Source organism: Osmia bicornis, chromosome 16 (assembly GCF_907164935.1).
Source record: "Osmia bicornis bicornis chromosome 16, iOsmBic2.1, whole genome shotgun sequence".
Taxonomy (NCBI): domain Eukaryota; kingdom Metazoa; phylum Arthropoda; class Insecta; order Hymenoptera; family Megachilidae; genus Osmia; species Osmia bicornis.
Genome location: NC_060231.1, coordinates 137997 through 156697, shown reverse-complemented (window position 1 = coordinate 156697; position 18701 = coordinate 137997). Strand labels below are relative to the sequence as shown.

The 18701-nt window shown below is 40.5% G+C and overlaps 2 protein-coding genes across 2 annotated transcripts; both read left to right on the top strand.

Moving 5' to 3' along the window:
* Positions 1-10814: 10814 nt before the first annotated feature.
* LOC114882163 lies at positions 10815-11810 on the top strand. Its single transcript, XM_046289281.1, has 2 exons — positions 10815-11549; positions 11631-11810. Exons 1-2 carry the CDS (start codon positions 10815-10817, stop codon positions 11808-11810), a joined length of 915 nt encoding a protein of 304 aa, XP_046145237.1.
* A 13-nt stretch (positions 11811-11823) lies between these two features.
* Positions 11824-18492, top strand: LOC114882162. Its single transcript, XM_046289280.1, has 3 exons — positions 11824-11875; positions 13018-14095; positions 18399-18492. Exons 1-3 carry the CDS (start codon positions 11824-11826, stop codon positions 18490-18492), a joined length of 1224 nt encoding a protein of 407 aa, XP_046145236.1.
* The last annotated feature ends 209 nt before the right edge of the window (positions 18493-18701 follow it).

Here is an 18701-nt window from a genome sequence, read left to right as displayed (position 1 = left end):
CATCAGTTTCGTAATATTGAAACTCGTCTGAACTTGTATAATCTTCCTTAATTCTTTTTCTTGCTGTTTTGTCTGCTTGAGATGGGCTTCTCTCTCGTATTTTATCTATCCGGTGTCTTTTTCTTATTTCGACATCTGTGGAGTCATCACGTGGTCGTGTTAAACGTTTGTGGCTGATTTTTCTTTTTTAATATCTCGTGAACTTGACGAGGTTGTTGGCCTTGGTCTTCTTGGATACTGATGCCATTCTTTCCTTTTCTTATGTTGTTCAGACTCCGTTGTAGTTGTTGGTCTAGGTCTGGTTGGATACTGGTGTGCTTCTTTTTTCTTTTTAACTTCCCTCGATTCTGATGTTGTTGTTTGCCTAGGGCGAGTGGGATATTGGTGCCACTCCTTTTTCTTCTTGTGCTCTTTTGATTCAGACGTGGTAGATTGTCTTGGGCGAGTGGGATACTGATGCCACTCCTTTTTCTTTTTGTGTTTTCCTGACTCCGAGGTGGTCGTTGTCTGTCTGGGGCGAGTGGGATATTGGTGCCACTCTTTCCTTTTCTTACGCTTCTTCTTTGACCCAGACGTAGATGAGTGCAGCCTTTTAGCATGTATTTGTAGAGCGTTTATATCTTCGACATGATTTCTAGATAGAGCATCAGCGTTTATGTTTTGTCTCCCTGGTTTGTATTTAATTTCGTAATCGTATTCGCTCAATCTTAATTTCCATCTCATAAGTCTCGATGTAGGATCTGAGAGACTGTTTAGCCATATTAAAGGTTTGTGATCAGTGATTAGATAGAATTTTCTGCCGAAAATATATGGTCTAAAGTGGTTTATTGCGAATATCACAGCAAGTAATTCCCTTTCTGTTGCGGAATATTGTGTTTCCGGCTTATTCATTACTCTTGAGGCGTATGCTACTGGCTGATCTTTTCCTATTTCTCCTTGACTTAGAACTGCTCCCACTGCTGTTCCAGATGCATCAGTGGTTATATTGAATGGTCTTTCGAAGTCAGGATATTGCAGGATTGGTTCTTCGCATAGCACGTTTCTTAGGAATTCGAAAGCTTGCTGTTGCTGGTTGGACCACTCAAATTTTTGCTCTTTTTTCGTCAAATCAGATAATGGTTTAGCTATTTTAGAGAAGTTTTTAATGAAACGTCTATAATATCCGCACAATCCTAGGAACTGTCTGATATTTTTGACAGTCTTCGGAACGGGGAATTTTTGGACCGCTTGAACCTTTGCTGGGTCAGGTTTTACACCGTCTTCTGTAATTATATGACCCAAGTATGCCACTTCTTTCTTCAGAAACTGGCATTTGTTAGGTTGCAAGCATAAATTTGTTTCTCTAAGCTTCGTCATCATCCTGTTGACTTTTGTCTCGTGTTCTTTTAGCGAGCTTGCATAAATTACAATGTCATTGATGAAAACGAATAACTCCAGTCCTTGTAATCCATCTAAAACGTTGTTCATCAGGCGCTGGAACGTAGCTGCAGCATTTTTTAGTCCAAAAGGCATTCTGTTAAACTCGAAATGCCCGAATGGTGTTAAGAATGCTGTCTTGTGCTTGTCTTCTGGATGCATTGGTGTTTGATGAAAACTAGATTTTAAATCAAACACGGAGAAGTATTTTGCACTTCCTACTTGATCCAGGATATCAGTGATGTTTGGTAGTGGATAGGCATCGCTGATCGTTTTTTCATTTAGTTTTCGGAAATCAATCACCAATCTCCATAATTTGTTTCCCTGTGAATCCTGTTTTTTTGGTACTATCCACAAGGGGGAGTTAAATGGTGATGATGAGTGTTTAATGATTCCTTTTTCAAGGAGATCATTTACTTGGTGATTGATTTCATCTTTTAATGCGTGAGGATACCTGTATTGTTTTACGTTTACAGGCATCTCATCTGTCGTGATGATCCTGTGGTAGATTTTATTTGTTGCTGGGAATCTCTCTCCGTCAATATAAAATCTGTCGGCGTGCTCTTGTACTATATCCTCTACGTTGGCAAGTTCTTCTTGATTTAAGTGATCTGTTTGTAATTTTTCTAGAATTTGCTGGGCTCGTTTAGGTTATTGATGGGTTGTTTCTTCGTTTTGTGGTGCCTCTTCGTATTGTTGTAATTCAACTGTTGGCATATTAATTTCGATATCTTCTGCTCCAACGTTGATCGCATACAGAAATGCTATGCCATCTCGATTCGTAACTACAGCGTTTCCCATACATAGTTGTGGGTGAAGCTGTAATTTTGGGACAAAACCAGTTTTGATTTCTGTATTTGATACTTTTATAGGTATCATGGTTTTTGTCCTAGATGGTATTATTACTGCTGATTGTTTAAATGGTATTATGTTGTTGTTTACGATTAATATTGATTTAGCATAATTAATGCTGGCTCCACTGGTTTTGAAATACTCTGTGCCTAAAATTCCATCTTGTTCAATCGGTAGTTCCTCGATGATGTGGAATATGGATTCTGTCTCCAGTATTTTTATTTTGACGTATCCTGTAGTGTAAATAGAGCTTTTAGTGATTCCATTTAATTGAAAAATTACATCTGTATTTATAATAATTTCGTTCGATATTGCTCGTTTTTTAATTATATTAATGTCTGATCCTGTGTCGACCATGAATAATGCTTTTTGATCACTGAAGCTTTCGCTTAATAGTTCGACACTGGGAGACTTACATATTTCTCCTAAGTTTAGGTACAAGTTTGCCTTCTTACGTACCTGTTGTACTTGAGGAGTCTGCTGGAGTCTTTGGTTTCTGTTACGTTCTTGATATGCCTTTTTCCGGCACTCCTGAATTGTATAGCCGATGTTTTGGCAGAATTCACAAATTGGAGGTCTGGTTCGTGTCCAATTTTGACCTTGCCTTTGCGTAGGCTGGTTTCTACAAGTTTGGGTTGGCTGCGCAAAGTTCTGAGGGGCCCCTGGTCTTGGTGGTTGGTCCTTAAAGCAGCAGGTTTCCACGGTGTGCCCGGACCTCTGGCAGTGTTGGCAGTGTTTTGCCGTCCAGCGGGCCCTTGACATTGATTGTCCTTGGAATTGCTGACTGCAGCATACACTAGCATTATGCCCGTATCCAAGGCAGTTTTCGCATTGATTGGTCATAGTGAATCCCTGTGATAACTTAGCCTTTGTCTGGCTTTCTATATTCTCTGCCTCGGCTACAATTGCTGCGCTTATTGCTTCGTCGAGGCTATTGAAATTCTGATTTTTCATCCGGTTATATACCTCCTGCTTTAAACCGGTGAGGAAAGCTTTAATTGTATTATTCTCTGAGGATCGGTTGTATCCTTCGATGTTATCTGGGAATTCTATTTCGTTGCAGCTTTTAATTTGTAATAGAAGTCCTGAGACGCGGCTGCCGTAGTCCACGACTGCCTCAGTTGGTTCCTGTGCGATCCTTGCCATGTCGCCGCATAGCTGCATCGAAGTGAAGAGCGGTGCGAACCGTGATTTTACTACGGCAATCAGTTCCTCAATGGTGTCGTAGTCTCCGTTTAGTACCACTCTTGCTACTTGCCCGTAGAACTTGTTCTTGATTAATTGTACCAATCCGTACTCAGCATTAGGAGAGATTATATTCTTCGCTTTGAAACAGCTCTTTGCAAACTGATAAACTGGTATGTTGCGGCCGTTGAATGCTGGTACGATGTCTGCTGCATCGCGAATACTGATCGGTCGGCTTCCTTCAGTCGATCCGTTAGCTGATCCGCTGGCTGATGCGCTGGCTGGTTGATCGGCTGTCCCGTTAGGCATCTTGATGTTTGTTTATTAATATAGTATATGTATATATGTATTTTTTTTTCTTTTTTTTTTTAATTCCTCTATCTTAACTTTTATTTGTCTTTATCTATTTCTAGGCTGACCATTAATGTCCGCAGAGATACGATTTCTCCTTACCACTCGAACAATCCCACCGCTGTCACCAAAAAATATATATATCTACGTGTAACGACCCAGAGTGAGTTCGTCACTGCACCGACTTGTAGGGAGAGCGGTTCCCTTAGAAGGCGACTCGTATTCTGTGTTTTAGGGATTACGGGTTCGTGTGGTGTGCGGTTAAGGAGTGAAATCCAAACACTAATGTGCTAGAAACCGAATGAAAATATGTTTATTCAAAAATAAAAGGTAAGTGAATATCAATTTATAAAACAAAATCGCTAGTATCACAATAAGTGCGGCTAGAAATAGGAATACAATAAGAAATTATGAATCGTTCGCCCTAAATTGGGAATACAATAAGAAATATGTAATTAGTAATTAATATATGTAAGTAGAAATTAATAATAAGTAATTAATTGTAATAATTAATTATAATCGATAGCGCTAAAGCGAATGCGGCGTGGTCTTCTATAACAGTCAATACTCTGTTTGATTTTCAATAATGATTATGGAAACTAAATTCCAGAGGTTTGTGCTAGACTACTAGAATCCAGTTAACCTTTCCTATGGGTCGCAATCGCTTTTTGGTTATACCAGAGCTGTGTTAATCGCAGGCCGTTCAAGGAGCTCCGCTCCTCGCTAGCTCTTTACACTTAAATGTTGGCTTAGCGTAACTCCTGTGTAACACGTTGCGAACCGTGGATAGGAGGTCCACTGATCTGCAGTACTGCACGCCACCAGTGGAAGAGTAGGAAATAGCTGTAACTCACGCTCTATCGCTGCCTAAACAGTTCAGCGCAAGCTTTTCTCTATTGTTCAGAGTATTGTCTGCTTCAGACCGAGGCCTGAGAAGATCTGCTCTAAACCGTGCGGAACGCCTCTATTTATACTCAGATCTTGCTGAATCGGCACTTTTTTTTTCGCATAGAGTTCTTGGGGTAGCTGGGTTTTCCCCATCACGTGGTAGTCCAGCATCCCCACTCTAAAATTCTACCCCACCGTATGCTTACTGGGGTTGCGCTGGCGCGTGCGCGGTCAGACGTCGATAATTTATCGATAAACTGTTTTACCGTCTGACTTATCGAGTAATATAACAAACTCGGTTATCGACGAAAATGAAAATGTTTATTACAAAAATTTTATACATTAATTAATAATAAAAATAAAATAAAACACTTTGTATGAAATATAAAAATTAATTATAATAAAGAAAATGAAATTAAAAGGTACTGTGTTTGGTTATTGGGTCGTTACAGATGTTTTAAAGTTCTCGAAAGTCGACTGTTTCGAAAATTGTCGTTACTAAGATGTCGATCACCTGGCGAGGTTGTTGACACAATGACGTCACCTGTCTATGACTGACAGAGACGACATCATCGGGTCGTTGGCCTAGCGGACAGCTGACAGCAGCTGACAGTTTGAAAAAGTAAACACTCTCGGTTTCGACAGGAGCATAACAAAACCTATCTCTGTGTTTCGCTAGAAAATTTTGAAATATTGGAGATTATCAAAAAAAAGAATTGTAACTGGCACAATATATTGTCGGATTACATGTAATTAATATTATCTAGTACAATTGTCAAGAAATTTAGTGAATTCCGTTTCGTAAGATTTTAGGTTATATTGGCCTATGGTGAAATAAAACTAATTCATAATAATTGAATTTCCTTTTCTATCTTTTCTCCATAAGTCTTCTTTGAACAAGATCGTTTCTAAATGTTTTAATACCTTTTCTGATTGGATTGAGTATTGGAATATTTCAGTTGGACCGTTGTAGTCGGATAAAATGAATTTGGGATTTGTAAATACAATACAAGTGATACAAAATAGATGAAAGTGAAGAGTGAAGTAATTACAACAATATTACAACTTCTTTTTTTTATTTATGTAATTTTACTCGACAAATTATTTATTTACAGCTAGAAGAAGACAATGCGAACTGTAAATTAAATTCTAAAGTAATGAAATTGGAACAAGAAATTACAAATTAAGTCTCATTTTCTCCTAATAATTTATTTATTTAAAATATTCTGACACTATGATCTACAACACAAACTTATCTAATTTAATAATCCTCTTTTTTTGATAATTTGTTCAATGTATCTATCAAAATCTTCTACTCCATAATTTTTTGGTTGTAAGTTTCTCATCAATGTATGAATAAATGCTGAAAATAAAGAAAAAGAAATCATATTATTATTATTGATACATTGTACTCAACAACATTAATTTGAAATAAAGAATGTATTGAAAAAAATATGGTTTAATATTTCTTTTACCTTAAACATATTTCCTGATATATCCTGCGAGAATGTAATTGCATCTGTTTGCATAGTACGTTTTTGTTATATGTCCTAGTATTTCATTCCATGCTGGAAAGTATCTGTAATGTATCTATTCAACTTTTCTGCTCCATAATTTTCTGCTTGTAATTTCCTCATCAATATCTGCATAAATGCTGAAAATATAGAAAAAGAAATCATATTATTATATATTGATACATTGTCCACAACAACATTAATTTGGAATAAAGAATGTATTAAAGATAAAATAATTTTTAACAAAGAAAACATCCGACTTCGAAATGCACTAAAAAGTATAAAATAATTTCTATTTCATTTATACCAATATTCCATAGCTATTAATAATATCTACTTAATCGTTAAATAGGATACCAATTACATTTCAAAGTTTTCGGAGGCGGCGCAAAATTAAAAACTTTTCCTCTACTAGGAAGATCCTAACTCCGGCGTCGGCAACCTATGATAAATCATCTATTTGATAGTTTCAAGTAAACAATATTCAATGGGAATCAACAAACCCATTGCGAATTAACTATACTGCAGTTCACGAGTGACCGCACTTAACTCGCGCAGCTAGTGGCCTACTGAAGTCTAGGGAGATTTTTAATAGTGCGTGTGATTCCCCTTTACAGCGTGCTTCTTGCTATGCGTTCACATCATTTTTTTTTGCGACAAATAATAGAAATTTCATTGTATCGTGATACTTTACCATATAATCACCGGTTATCAGTTACCGTACGTCATATATTTCTGCCCACCATTTATATGTTCGCAAAGTATAATAAGAAGCAAGCTGTAGAGAGGAATAACACACGTTATTAAAAATCTCTCTAGACCTAGTGAGCGGCGCGAGTTAAGTATGATCTCTTGTGAACTGCAGTATAGTGCATGTACATCAGGACTGCTGCCAATTTCTCATATAATCGTTACAATTACAAATGTTTTCAGCCGGACCTATAATTTTTCTCTTACGACTTATTAATTACCAAGTTTGCCATACCGTAATCAAATCGTTATTGGCAGCATCATTTGTTCGGGTATTTTTAATTTTGCGCCGCCTCCGAAAACTTTGAAATGTAATTGGTATCCTATTTAACGATTAAGTAGATATTATTAATAGCTATGGAATATTGGTATAAATGAAATAGAAATTATTTTATACTTTTTAGTGCATTTCGAAGTCGGATGTTTTTTTTGTTAAAAATTATTTTATTTCACACTTTTTAGTGGAACCAGTAGTATTTGTAGGATAGTGTAACGTGATTTTGGATTTCTGTTGCTTAGCTAATAACCATAAACCGAAAAAAAAAATTGACCGAATTTAAGTTGTTAATAAACAACAAATTTCGTAAATTTTTGCAAGTGAGATCATCGCGGATAAACCTCCTACTAAATGTGGAAGGTTCCATCGCTATCGGTACATTCCCTGCAGCATAAACGCCGGAAGATATAAATGAAGTATTACGTATTTTGCGATAAAAGTCGTTAGGAATGAAAAAATACAACAATTTTTTTGCAGGACCAATTAGAATATATACTCTACAAGATACAAAATTTTCGATCCGACTGGTCCATCCGTCTCGCGGTAATCGGTGAAAAATGTAAATCAAGCATTACGTTCTTGCAAAAAAATCGTTAGCAATGAAAAAATGCAAAATGCTTTTCTGACGGGACCAAGTGCGACATATACTTTACAAGATGCAAGGAGTTTCGTTCCGATTGGTCTATCCGTCTCGGAGTAATCGGCGAACGTACGGCGCACGTACATGAAATAGTACGCTTTTCTGCAATAAAAAGCGTTCGGAATGAAAAAATATAAAATGTATTTTTAACGGGACCAATCTGCACACATACTTTAGAAGATCCAAAAGGTTTCGTTCCGATTAGTTCATCCGTTTCGGAATAACCGGCGAACATACATTTAGAAAAAAATGTCGTTAGGAATGAAAAAATGCAAAATATTTTTTTACGGGACCAATCGGGAGACTTACTCTACCAGACGCAAGAGGTTTCGTTCCGATTGGTCCATCCGTCTCGGAGTAATCGGCGAACATACATTTAGAAGCAAAAATCATTAGGAATGAAAAAACGCAAAATATTTTTTTACAGGACCAATGGGGAGTTATACTCTATAAGACGCAAAAAGTTCCGTTCCGATTGGTCTATCCGTCTCGCAGTAATCGGCGACCGTACGCCGCGCGTACATGAAATAGTACGTTTTTTTGCAATAAAAAGCGTTCGGAGTGAAAAAATGTAAAATGTTTTTATAACGGGACCAATCGGGAGGCATACTCTACTAGATGCAAGAGGTTTCGTTCCGATTGGTCCATCCGTCTCGGCGAAATCGGTGAACATACATAAAAAAAAAAAAAAAAAAAAATATACACATCGAATTGAGTATCCTCATCCTTTTCGAAGTCGGATAAAAATTAGATTTAATATTTCTTTTACCTCAAACGTATTTCGTGATATATCCTGCGAGAATGTAATTGCATCTGTTTTCAGGGTACATTTTTCTTATTTGTCCTATTATTTTATTCCATACTGTTTAATTTCTTTAATCGATCTATTCAACTTTTCTACTGCATAATTTTTTGATTGTAATTTCCGCATGAATGTCTGAATAAATGCTGAAAATAAAGAAGAATAAATCATATTATTATATATTGATACATTTTACTCAACGACATTAATTTGGAATAAAGAATGTATTGAAGAAAGTAAGGTTTAATATTTCTTTTACCTTCAACATACTTCCAGATATATCTTGTAAGAAAGTAACTGCATTCAATTTCCACATGTTTTTCACTATAACCTATACTTGTCAAACGTTACACATAACCATTTGACCTTAGATATATGGAATCATATACTTTGGCATGCATACGCATACAAATAGCATCGGAATTTAAATCGACAAACAATACCACCATCTGCCGATTTCCAAAGGCATTGATTATAAAACATATGGCGTCCAAATGGCACGAATCCAAATGGCACGACGTCTAAACGGCACGGCGTCCAAACGGCACGACGTCCAAAAGGAACGCGTCCAATCTGTCCGGCGTCCAAAAGGAACGCGTCCAATCGGCACGGCGTCCAAAAGGAACGCGTCCAATCGGGACCGTCCAATCGGGACGCGTCCAATCGGTCAACGTCCAAGTGGGACACCCCCAAAAATGGCAGGTATGTCGATGACATTTTTGGTGGCGCAGATACCGCAGAACATCTACAGGACGTTGCAAATCAGCTGACGCAGTTGTGTCAAGCGGGTGGTTTTCCACTCGCAAAATGGCACTCCACGAGCAAATCGTTGCTAGAAGACGTCGCACCAGAGCAGATCAACGCAGCAATCTCATTCGACGACTGCGCAACCAAAATTCTCGGAATTAAATGGATTCCACATCAGGACACGCTCAACTTTTCAACCATATCAGCCACGCAGCGCACGCAGTTTACAAAACGCCTCATTCTCTCCGAAGTAGCTCAACTCTTTGATCCACTCGGTTTTGTTGCACCTGTAATTATCAGAGCTAAAATTCTTATTCAAGAGCTTTGGTTACAGGAACTCAGTTGGGACGACACGCACCGTCCACGGGTACCCAAGTTTCGCTTGTCTGCTCGAAAACGCGAGTGACACCACTCAAACGTCTGACCATCCCGAGGTTGGAACTCACCGCAGCGCTGCTACTCTCTAAACTGATACGGCATGTTCACGCTACTTTGAACATGACCGTCTCTCAGACATTTTTGTGGACGGATTCAGAAGTCACGCTTGCATGGATCAAAACGCACCCCTCCAAATGGAAGGATTACGTTCGCAACAGGGTAATCCAGATCCAGGAGATTACGCAGAACTTGCACTGGAGGCATGTACCAGGATCATCGAATCAAGCTGACTGCGCGTCAAGAGGCATGGCGACAGAACAGCTTCAACAGCACTCGCTTTGGTGGACGGGACCACCCTGGATCACGCAAACGCAGAACGCATGGCCCACTCAGACCAGTGTCGACGCAGACGAGCTAGGAGCTCCAGAAGCTCGTGCTATGGTTTCACTGCACACGTCTAACGCAAACGTAAAGGAATATTCATGGGATTTAATCTATAAATATTCTTCTTTTCACAGATTACTCAGAATTACATCTCTCTGCCTCAAATTCGTGGACAAGCTGCTAAAATGATAGGACGCTTCGCCCACACACGCTATCTCAGCAGCTGATATGGAAAGGGCCAGAATCTACTAGATTCAGGCCACGCAGTCCACATTCTTTCAAAACGAACTCGCTGCATTTGCCAAAGGAACAACGCTTCCATCGACCCATCCGTCCACGCGGCTCACCGCTTACCTCGACCATCAAGGAATCGCCAGGGTAGGCGGACGCCTCCAACATTCAGAACTCTCGCACGATGGCAAACACCCTGTCATTTTGCCTCGTGATTCACGACTCTCTGCACTTCTCATCGACCACGCACATCTTCAGACCATGCATGGAGGTACGCAATCCACCCTCGCTTTTCTCAGTCAACGCTACTGGATTCTCGGTGGACGAGTTCCAGTGAAAACACATATCCTGCGGTGCGTGAAGTGCGCTCGGCAGAGGGGGATCCGTGCTCATCAACTGATGGGCCAACTACCTCTTTGTTGGGTCACTCCATCGCGCCCGTTCACACACACTGGTGTGGACTACGCAGGACCGCTCACGCTGAAGACTTGGAAAGGCAGAGGAGCCAAGACGCCGAAAGGGTGGATTTGTGTATTCGTCTGCTTCGCAACATCAGCTGTACACTTGGAAGTTGTCACCGTCTACTCAGCCGACGCGTTCATCGCAGCCTATCGCAGATTCGCAGCAAGGAGAGGAACTGCAGCCTCTCTCTACTCAGATTGCGGCACCAACTTCCAAGGAGCGGACGCGCAGTTAAAAAAGCAGTTCAAGGACAGCACACGCGAAAATCAAGACATCGCAGCTCTACTCGCCAAGGATGGTACGCAGTGGCACTTCAACCCTCCTGCCGCTCCACACATGGGTGGAAAATGGGAGGCAGTGGTCAAGTCTCTCAAATTCCATCTGAAGAGGACGATTGGAGATGCTTTATTGACGTTCGAGGAATCAATAACATTGCTCGCGCAGATCGAAGCCATCCTCAATTCAAGACCGGTGGAACCACTCAGCGATGATCCAGACGACATATCAGCCCTCTCACCAGGACATTTCCTGATCGGATCGCAGATTAACGCAGTGCCAGAGTCCACGCTTCTAGACGTCGCAGTCAACCGGTTATCAAGATGGCAATTTCTTCAGCAGCGCCTCCAACAATTTGGGAGACTCTGGTCCACGCAGTATCTTCAACGACTCCAAGCAATTTCGAAGTGGCATCACCCGTCAAATGAGATCAAGGTAGGCACTCTTGTTCTTATTACTGATGAACGCTTGCCCCAGGGAAATGGCCCATGGCACGGGGTTCTCAAACTCCTGCCAGGCAACGACGGATTGACAAGAGTCGTTGAGCTCAAGACGGCCACCACGACGCTGACAAGGCCCATCGCGAAGCTGGCCCGTCTTCATCAGCCCTCTCAGGACAACTCGGACACGCAGACCACATCATCGACCAGTCGCTGATGGCCGGGGGGAAATGTTGGCGAAATTCCCCAAGTCTACGCAGAACGACGAAGGTGGCAACGAAAGTATTTCGTCGGTACGTCGTTACCGATAGCGGCAGCACCTCTCGGGCCCACTTTGTCTACGCGGTCCCCTCTCCACGCCGGAACCGCAAGATCGACGCCATCATTGATTTCCGCCTTCTTGATCGAACGCTTAGAGCATACGCACGTGCTTCGTTTGTCCACGCTCACGCATAGATCAGGTTTCAGTTTCGATTGTTAATACAACAAGTATTTGACCGCGCCTTGTCCACGTAACTATTTGTGACTATTTTGTATAATTGACCGCGCTTCGCCCACGCATTATCATTGTAAGTGTTCGTGCCCACGCAGTGTGATCGTTTCACGTGTTTCTTGTGTTTGTAATTAGCCGCTGTATATATTTGACGTACAATAAACGAACTGTGCTTATTGTCACCTGTGCCTCGTTTTCTCAGTCAGCTCAGCCCAGGTGAACACGCAAACATATCGAGATATTTAAAAGTTCCGAAGCCGCACCAACATTATAAAGGCAAATATCTAGGAAACGGTGCGAGCTATGGCAAAATGTTAAGAGACCTTTTTTGTAGGAAGTTAAATTTCTTACTATTTATGTTCTATGACATTTTTTGATCAGATGCGTAGTTTTCGAGATATATCGAGATATTTCAAAGTTCCGAAGCCGCACCAACATTATAAAGGCAAATATCTCGGAAACGGGAACATGGAAACATTTTGGTCCTTCGAGCCGGATAGAGGCACGCTCGTGAGTGACGGTTTCGAACAAATGTGTAACGGTCGAAGCCGCCATTACGCGTAACGGCCGCGCCCGTTCGAAGAACACGCAGTGCTAGTTCGAGTGGGGTGTGAAAGGATTTACAGTGACTCTATTAAGTTTCTGTGACGTTCTCGTGCATTTAGTGACCACGCAGTGATTTTCGACCATCAATATGCCGAAATCGCGAGACATCGCACCGGCTTCGCACGATAGCTCGGCCGGCTCCAGCAAGGCGGAAGAAGAATCGACCGCGGCGCCCCCGCTTTTAGAAGTGCCAGAAGAGACGACGCAGCCATTATACGACGGACCACACTTCTAGCAACAGCACTCGCAAGAGTGCACACTGACCTCGCAACGCAGCAAGTAAGAATTCTGGTCGATTCAGGCTCTGAAGTTTCTCTCATTTCAGAGTCTTCAGTAAATCAGCTTAGACTCAGACGAAAACGCTCCTCATTGGATGTCCACGGAGTTGGTGGAGCAAGGACCTCGCAGACTAATGGAGTGGTCAATATTACCCTCCATTCCAACTACAGACCACTTTCAGTCACCGTTCAAGCACACGTGCTCACAAAGGTGACTACTTGCTTGCCATCGGAACCACCATCTCAGTCAACGCTACCATCGCATTTGGAGGAATTGAATCTCGCAGATCCTCAATTTCTCGTATCCAGACCGGTGGACATCATTCTCGGAGCCGACGCATACGGGCAAGTCATCAAGCCAAACATTATTCGCAACATTTCAACACCGTTGATCGCTGAACTTTCGATCTTCGATTGGTTCGTAATCGGGCTCCTCGAGGGCACTCAGACTGATCGCCCGTTGAGTGAGTTACTCAGCCGCTTCTGGACGCAGGAAGAGCCACCGCAGAACACGGCACCCTTGCTCACCCCAGACAAGCAAGAGTGCGAAGATCATTTCAAGACCACGCATTCAAGAGACTCCGCAGGAAGATACATCGTGCGATTGCCGCTCAAACTTCATCCTCGAGCACTTGGCAATTCGTATCAGACCGCGCACAATTGCCTTCAACGGACTCTCAGACGACTCAGTAAGGGCGCCCAGTACAATCAGCTGTACACCAAGTTCATGCTCGAGTATGAGCAACTTGGTCATATGGTAAGACTGAACAACGACTCAATAACTAGTACGTTTCAGTACTTTCTTCTGCATCATGGCGTTATGAAGTTGGGCAGCACGATCACCGCATTGCGTGTGGTGTTCAACGGCTCCAATCTAACTTCTTCAGGATACTCGCTGAACGATCTTCTACACACTGGTCCAAATCTGATGCTGAACATCACAGATCTGCTCATTTGGATACGCAGATACAAACATCTGTTTGCATCTGAAGTCACGAAGATGTACCGACAAATCAAGGTGCATCCAGATGACTGGAGCTTGCAGCAGATACTCTGGCTTGATGACACGCAGAAGGAAACGCAGTACCAGCTGACCACGGTCACTTACGGGACGAAAGCTGCACCGTATCTCGCTGTGCGCACTCTCCTGCAACTCGCTGACGACGAGGGGTCGAAATATCCCCTTGCCGTGGAACGCATCAAAAATGAGAGTGATGCCCACTTGGACGTCGACCGATTGGACGCGTCCCGATTGGACGCGTTCCTTTTGGACGCCGTGCCGATTGGACGCGTTCCTTTTGGACGCCGGCCCGATTGGACGCGTTCCTTTTGGACGTCGTGCCGTCTGGACGCCGTGCCGTTTGGACGTCGTGCCATTTGGACGCCATATGTTTTATAATCATTGCCTTTGCAAATCGGCAGATGGTGGTATTGTTTGTCGATTTAAATTCCTATGCTATTTGAATGCGTATGCATGCTAAAGTATATGATTACATATATCTAACGATAAGGTCAAATGGTTATGTGCAACGTTTGACAAGTATAGGTTATAATGAAAAACATGTGTAAATTGAATGCAGTTACTTTCTTACAAGATATATCTGGAAGTATGTTGAAGGTAAAAGAAATATTAAACCTTACTTTCTTCAATACATTCTTTATTCCAAATTAATGTTGTTGAGTAAAATGTATCAATATATAATAATATGATTTATTCTTCTTTATTCTCAGCATTTATTCAGACATTGATGAGGAAATTACAACTAATAAATTATGCAGTAGAAAAATTGAATAGATCCATTAAAGAATTTAAACAGTATGGAATAAAATAATAGGACAAATAAGAAAAATGTACCCTGAAAATTACATTCTCGCAGGATATATCAGGAAATACGTTTGAGGTAAAAGAAATATTAAACCTTATGTTGTTCAATACATTCTTTATTCCAAATTAATGTTGTTGTGGACAATGAATCAATATATAATAATATGATTTCTTTTTCTTTATTTTCAGTATTTATTCAGACATTGATGAGGAAATTACAAACAAGAAATTGTGGATCTATATATATAAAAAGAAAAGACCTGACTCACTGACTCATCAACGCCTAGGCCAAACCTTTGGACCTAGAAAGCTGAAATTTTGCATAGAGGTTTCCTTTATGATGTATACAAGAAATAAGAAAGGGTATTTCGAAATTCCACCCCTGAAGGGGTGAAAAGGGGTTGCAACCTTTGTATGAGGAATACTTTATTTGTGGTCAGATTTGCTTGAAACTTGGTCTTAACGCTCTCTGATATATTTAATTAAACACCTATTTCAGCATTTTAAAGAATTCAACCCCTGAAGGGGTGAAAAGGGGTTCCAACTTTTGTATGAGGAATACTTTATTTATGGTCGGATTTGCTTGAAACTTGGTCTTAACGCTCTTTGATATATTTAATTAAACACCTATTTCAGCATTTTAAAGAATTCAAGCCATGAAGGGGTGGAAAGGGGTTGCAACCTTTGTATGGGACATATTGTGTTCGTGGTCGGATTTACTTCATACTTAGTCTTAATGCTCATCAATACAATTATTTCTCCTTAAAGTTGCCTTATTTCCGTAAATGTATCTAGAAACTTCAACTTTAACATGTAAGTACGTAATTATTATGTTATCACTAAACCGTTGCTTCAAAGTTATAAGGCCATTATCTTCCCACTGTAGGCGTTTAGTGGAGGGGGAGAGAGTGTTTCGTCTCCCCGGACGCCTTGAGTTCGGGTCGGGGTCCGCTAGGTGGCGACGAGCCTAGGTGTTCCTGCAAGCGGTACCCCGGCATGCGGTTCGGATATATATGAGATCCAAACGCCGGTAAGATAGGTGTCTGGGGCAGGAATCGTCTGTTGTTGCCCCACTGACAAGTCTGACAGACGATCCCGAGACGAAACACCTTTTTCTCCCCTCTCCTACACACCACAGTTGCGCGCACCGCCGCCGCTTCCCGGACAGTATATGAACAGCGAGATAAGGCGGGCCAACTTCTATTATTACTGCAACATTTGTGACGATAACGTTTGAAATCTAAGATGGTGACATGACGAAATTAAAACTCTATAGGGGTGAACAGGGGGATAAAATGTTTTATGGAGAAACAATATCAATTTCCGAGGGCATTAAACGGTTTCCTGTGCGAACGAAGCCGCGGACAAAAGCTAGTACAACAGAAATAGTAGGAAATATAATTTGCTACCAAAAAGGTCTCTTAACATTGTGCCGTAGCTCGCACCGTTTCCGAGATATTTCCCTTTATAATGATGGTGCGACTTCGGAACTTTTAAATATCGCGATATATCTCGAAAACTACTCAATCTCATCAAAAAATGTCATAGAACATAAATAGTAGGCAATTTAATTTCCTACAAAAAAGGTCTCTGAACATTTTGCCGTAGTCCGCACTCTTTTCAAGATATTTGCGGATTTACCTCAAGGAAATATGCGTCACGCACATATTCCGGGATATTTCTTCTTCTTCTTGTTCTTCTTCTGCACAGCTGCGCTGGAAGTGGCATTTACAGCTCGGAATAGTGAATACAGCTTAAAAAAGTGCAGAGTTACGTCAAAGAAAGGGGCCACAGTGTTTCTTCGTCCTTATAATTTTCGTGCGGCTTCGCAACCTTTGAATATCTCGATAAATCTCGAAAACTACGCATCTGATCAAAAAATGTCACAGAACATAAATAGTAGGAAATACAATTTCCTACAAAACGGTGTCTTAACATTTTGCCATAGCTCGCACCGTTTCCGAGATATTTGCAGATTTACCTCAAGGAAAGGAGCGTCACGCACATATTCCGAGATATTTCTTCTTCTTCTTGTTCTTCTTCTGCCCTGCTGCGGTGGAAGTGGCATTTACAGCTCGGAATAGTGAATACAGCTTAGAATAGTGCAGAGTTACCTCAAAGAAAGGGGCCACAGTGTTTCTTCATCCTTATAATGTTGGTGCGGCTTCGGAACTTTTAAATATCTCGATATATCTCGAAAACTACCCATGTGATCAAAAAATCTCGTAGAACATAAACAGTAGGAAATTTAGTTTCCTACAAAAAAGGTCTCTTAACATTTTGCCATAGCTCGCACCGTTTCCGAGATATTTGCAGATTTACCTCAAAGAAAGGGGCGTCACGCACATATTCCCAGATATTTGTTCTTCTTCTTCTTCTTTTTCTGCACAGCTGCACTGGAAGTGGCATCTACAGCTGGGAATAGTGAATACAGCTTACAATAGTGCAGAGTTACCTCAAAGAAAGGGGCCACAGTGTTTCTTCTTCCTTATAATGTTGGTTCTGTGGGAAGGGATTAGTATATTACATTATATCCAATGTAGATATAGTAATAGTGATATTGTTATCAAATGTACATTGATCGGTGGGAAGGAATTAGTACATTACGTTAGATCGAATGTAGATATAGTAATCATGATATTGTTATTAAATGTACATTGGTCTGTGGGATTAAGTCAGTATATTAATTTACATCTGATGTAGATATATTAATAATAATATTGCTATCATATGTATATTACATATCTAATGTAGATATAGTAATAACGATACTGTTATTATATGTACATTGATCGGTTGGAAGGGATCCGTATATTACATTATATCTAATGTAGATATAGTAATAATGATATTGTTATCAGATGTGCATTGATCTGTGGGAAGGAATCAGTATATTACATTAGATCCAATGTAGATATAGTAATAATGATATTGTTATTGGATGTACATTGGTCTGTGGGGTTAAATCAGTATATTAAATTACATCTGATGTAGATATAGTAACAATGATATTGTTATTAAATGTATATTACAAATCTAATGTAGATGCAGTAATAACGATACTGTTATTATATGTACATTGATCTGTGGGAAGGGATCATTATATTACATTATATGTAATGTAGATATATTAATAACGATATTGTTATTAAATCTATATTCCATATCCAATGTAGATATAGTATCTGTGCGAGGGATCAGTATATTACATTATATCTAATGTAGATATAGTAATAATGATATTGTTATCAATGTGCATTGATCTGTGGGAAGGGATCAGTGTATTAGATTATATCAAATGTAGATATAGTAATAATGATATTGTTATCAATGTACATTGATCTGTGGGAAGGAATCAGTTTAATACATTAGATCCAATGTTGATATAGTAATAATGATATTGTTATTAAATATACATTGGTCTGTGGTATTAAATCAGTATATTAAATTACATCTGATGTAGATATAGTAATAATGATACTGTTATTAAATGTATATTACATATCTAAGGTAGATATAGTGATAACGATACTGTTATTGTATGTACATTGATCTGCCTGGAGGTATTAGTATATTACATTTTTTTTTTTTTTTTTTTTTAAGAGGTGGGAATGCATTACGCAGACCCGCGCAGCATGTTGCGGAAGTACTGTGGGACTCTCCCTCCAGCAATTATACCGAAGGGCCTACCCACTAAAACCACCTCTGACCCCACATATGAGCCCAGACCGGAATCCGCTCATCGCATTACTTCGGTCTGGACCCGTGGCGTGCTGGCCTGCGCAGACAGCAGGCCTCCTCTATTCTACAGGACCTGGACGGGGGTCCTGTAGACACCCATCGATCCTCTTCGCCACCAGGACAGAGGTCGCGAACGCCGCGACCGCGTCCCACAGTTCTACGCTC

Bases quoted from the DNA above. Each gene is read 5' to 3' on its own strand.
- LOC114882163 (XM_046289281.1), top strand. From the start codon at position 10,815: ATGGGCCAACTACCTCTTTGTTGGGTCACTCCATCGCGCCCGTTCACA. The intron at 11,550-11,630 runs GCAATTTCGAAG...CGCTTGCCCCAG, and splicing joins AGTATCTTCAACGACTCCAA to GGAAATGGCCCATGGCACGG.
- LOC114882162 (XM_046289280.1), top strand. From the start codon at position 11,824: ATGTTGGCGAAATTCCCCAAGTCTACGCAGAACGACGAAGGTGGCAAC. The intron at 11,876-13,017 runs GTATTTCGTCGG...CTCTCATTTCAG, and splicing joins CGACGAAGGTGGCAACGAAA to AGTCTTCAGTAAATCAGCTT. The intron at 14,096-18,398 runs GTATCTCGCTGT...TTTTTTTTTAAG, and splicing joins TACGGGACGAAAGCTGCACC to AGGTGGGAATGCATTACGCA.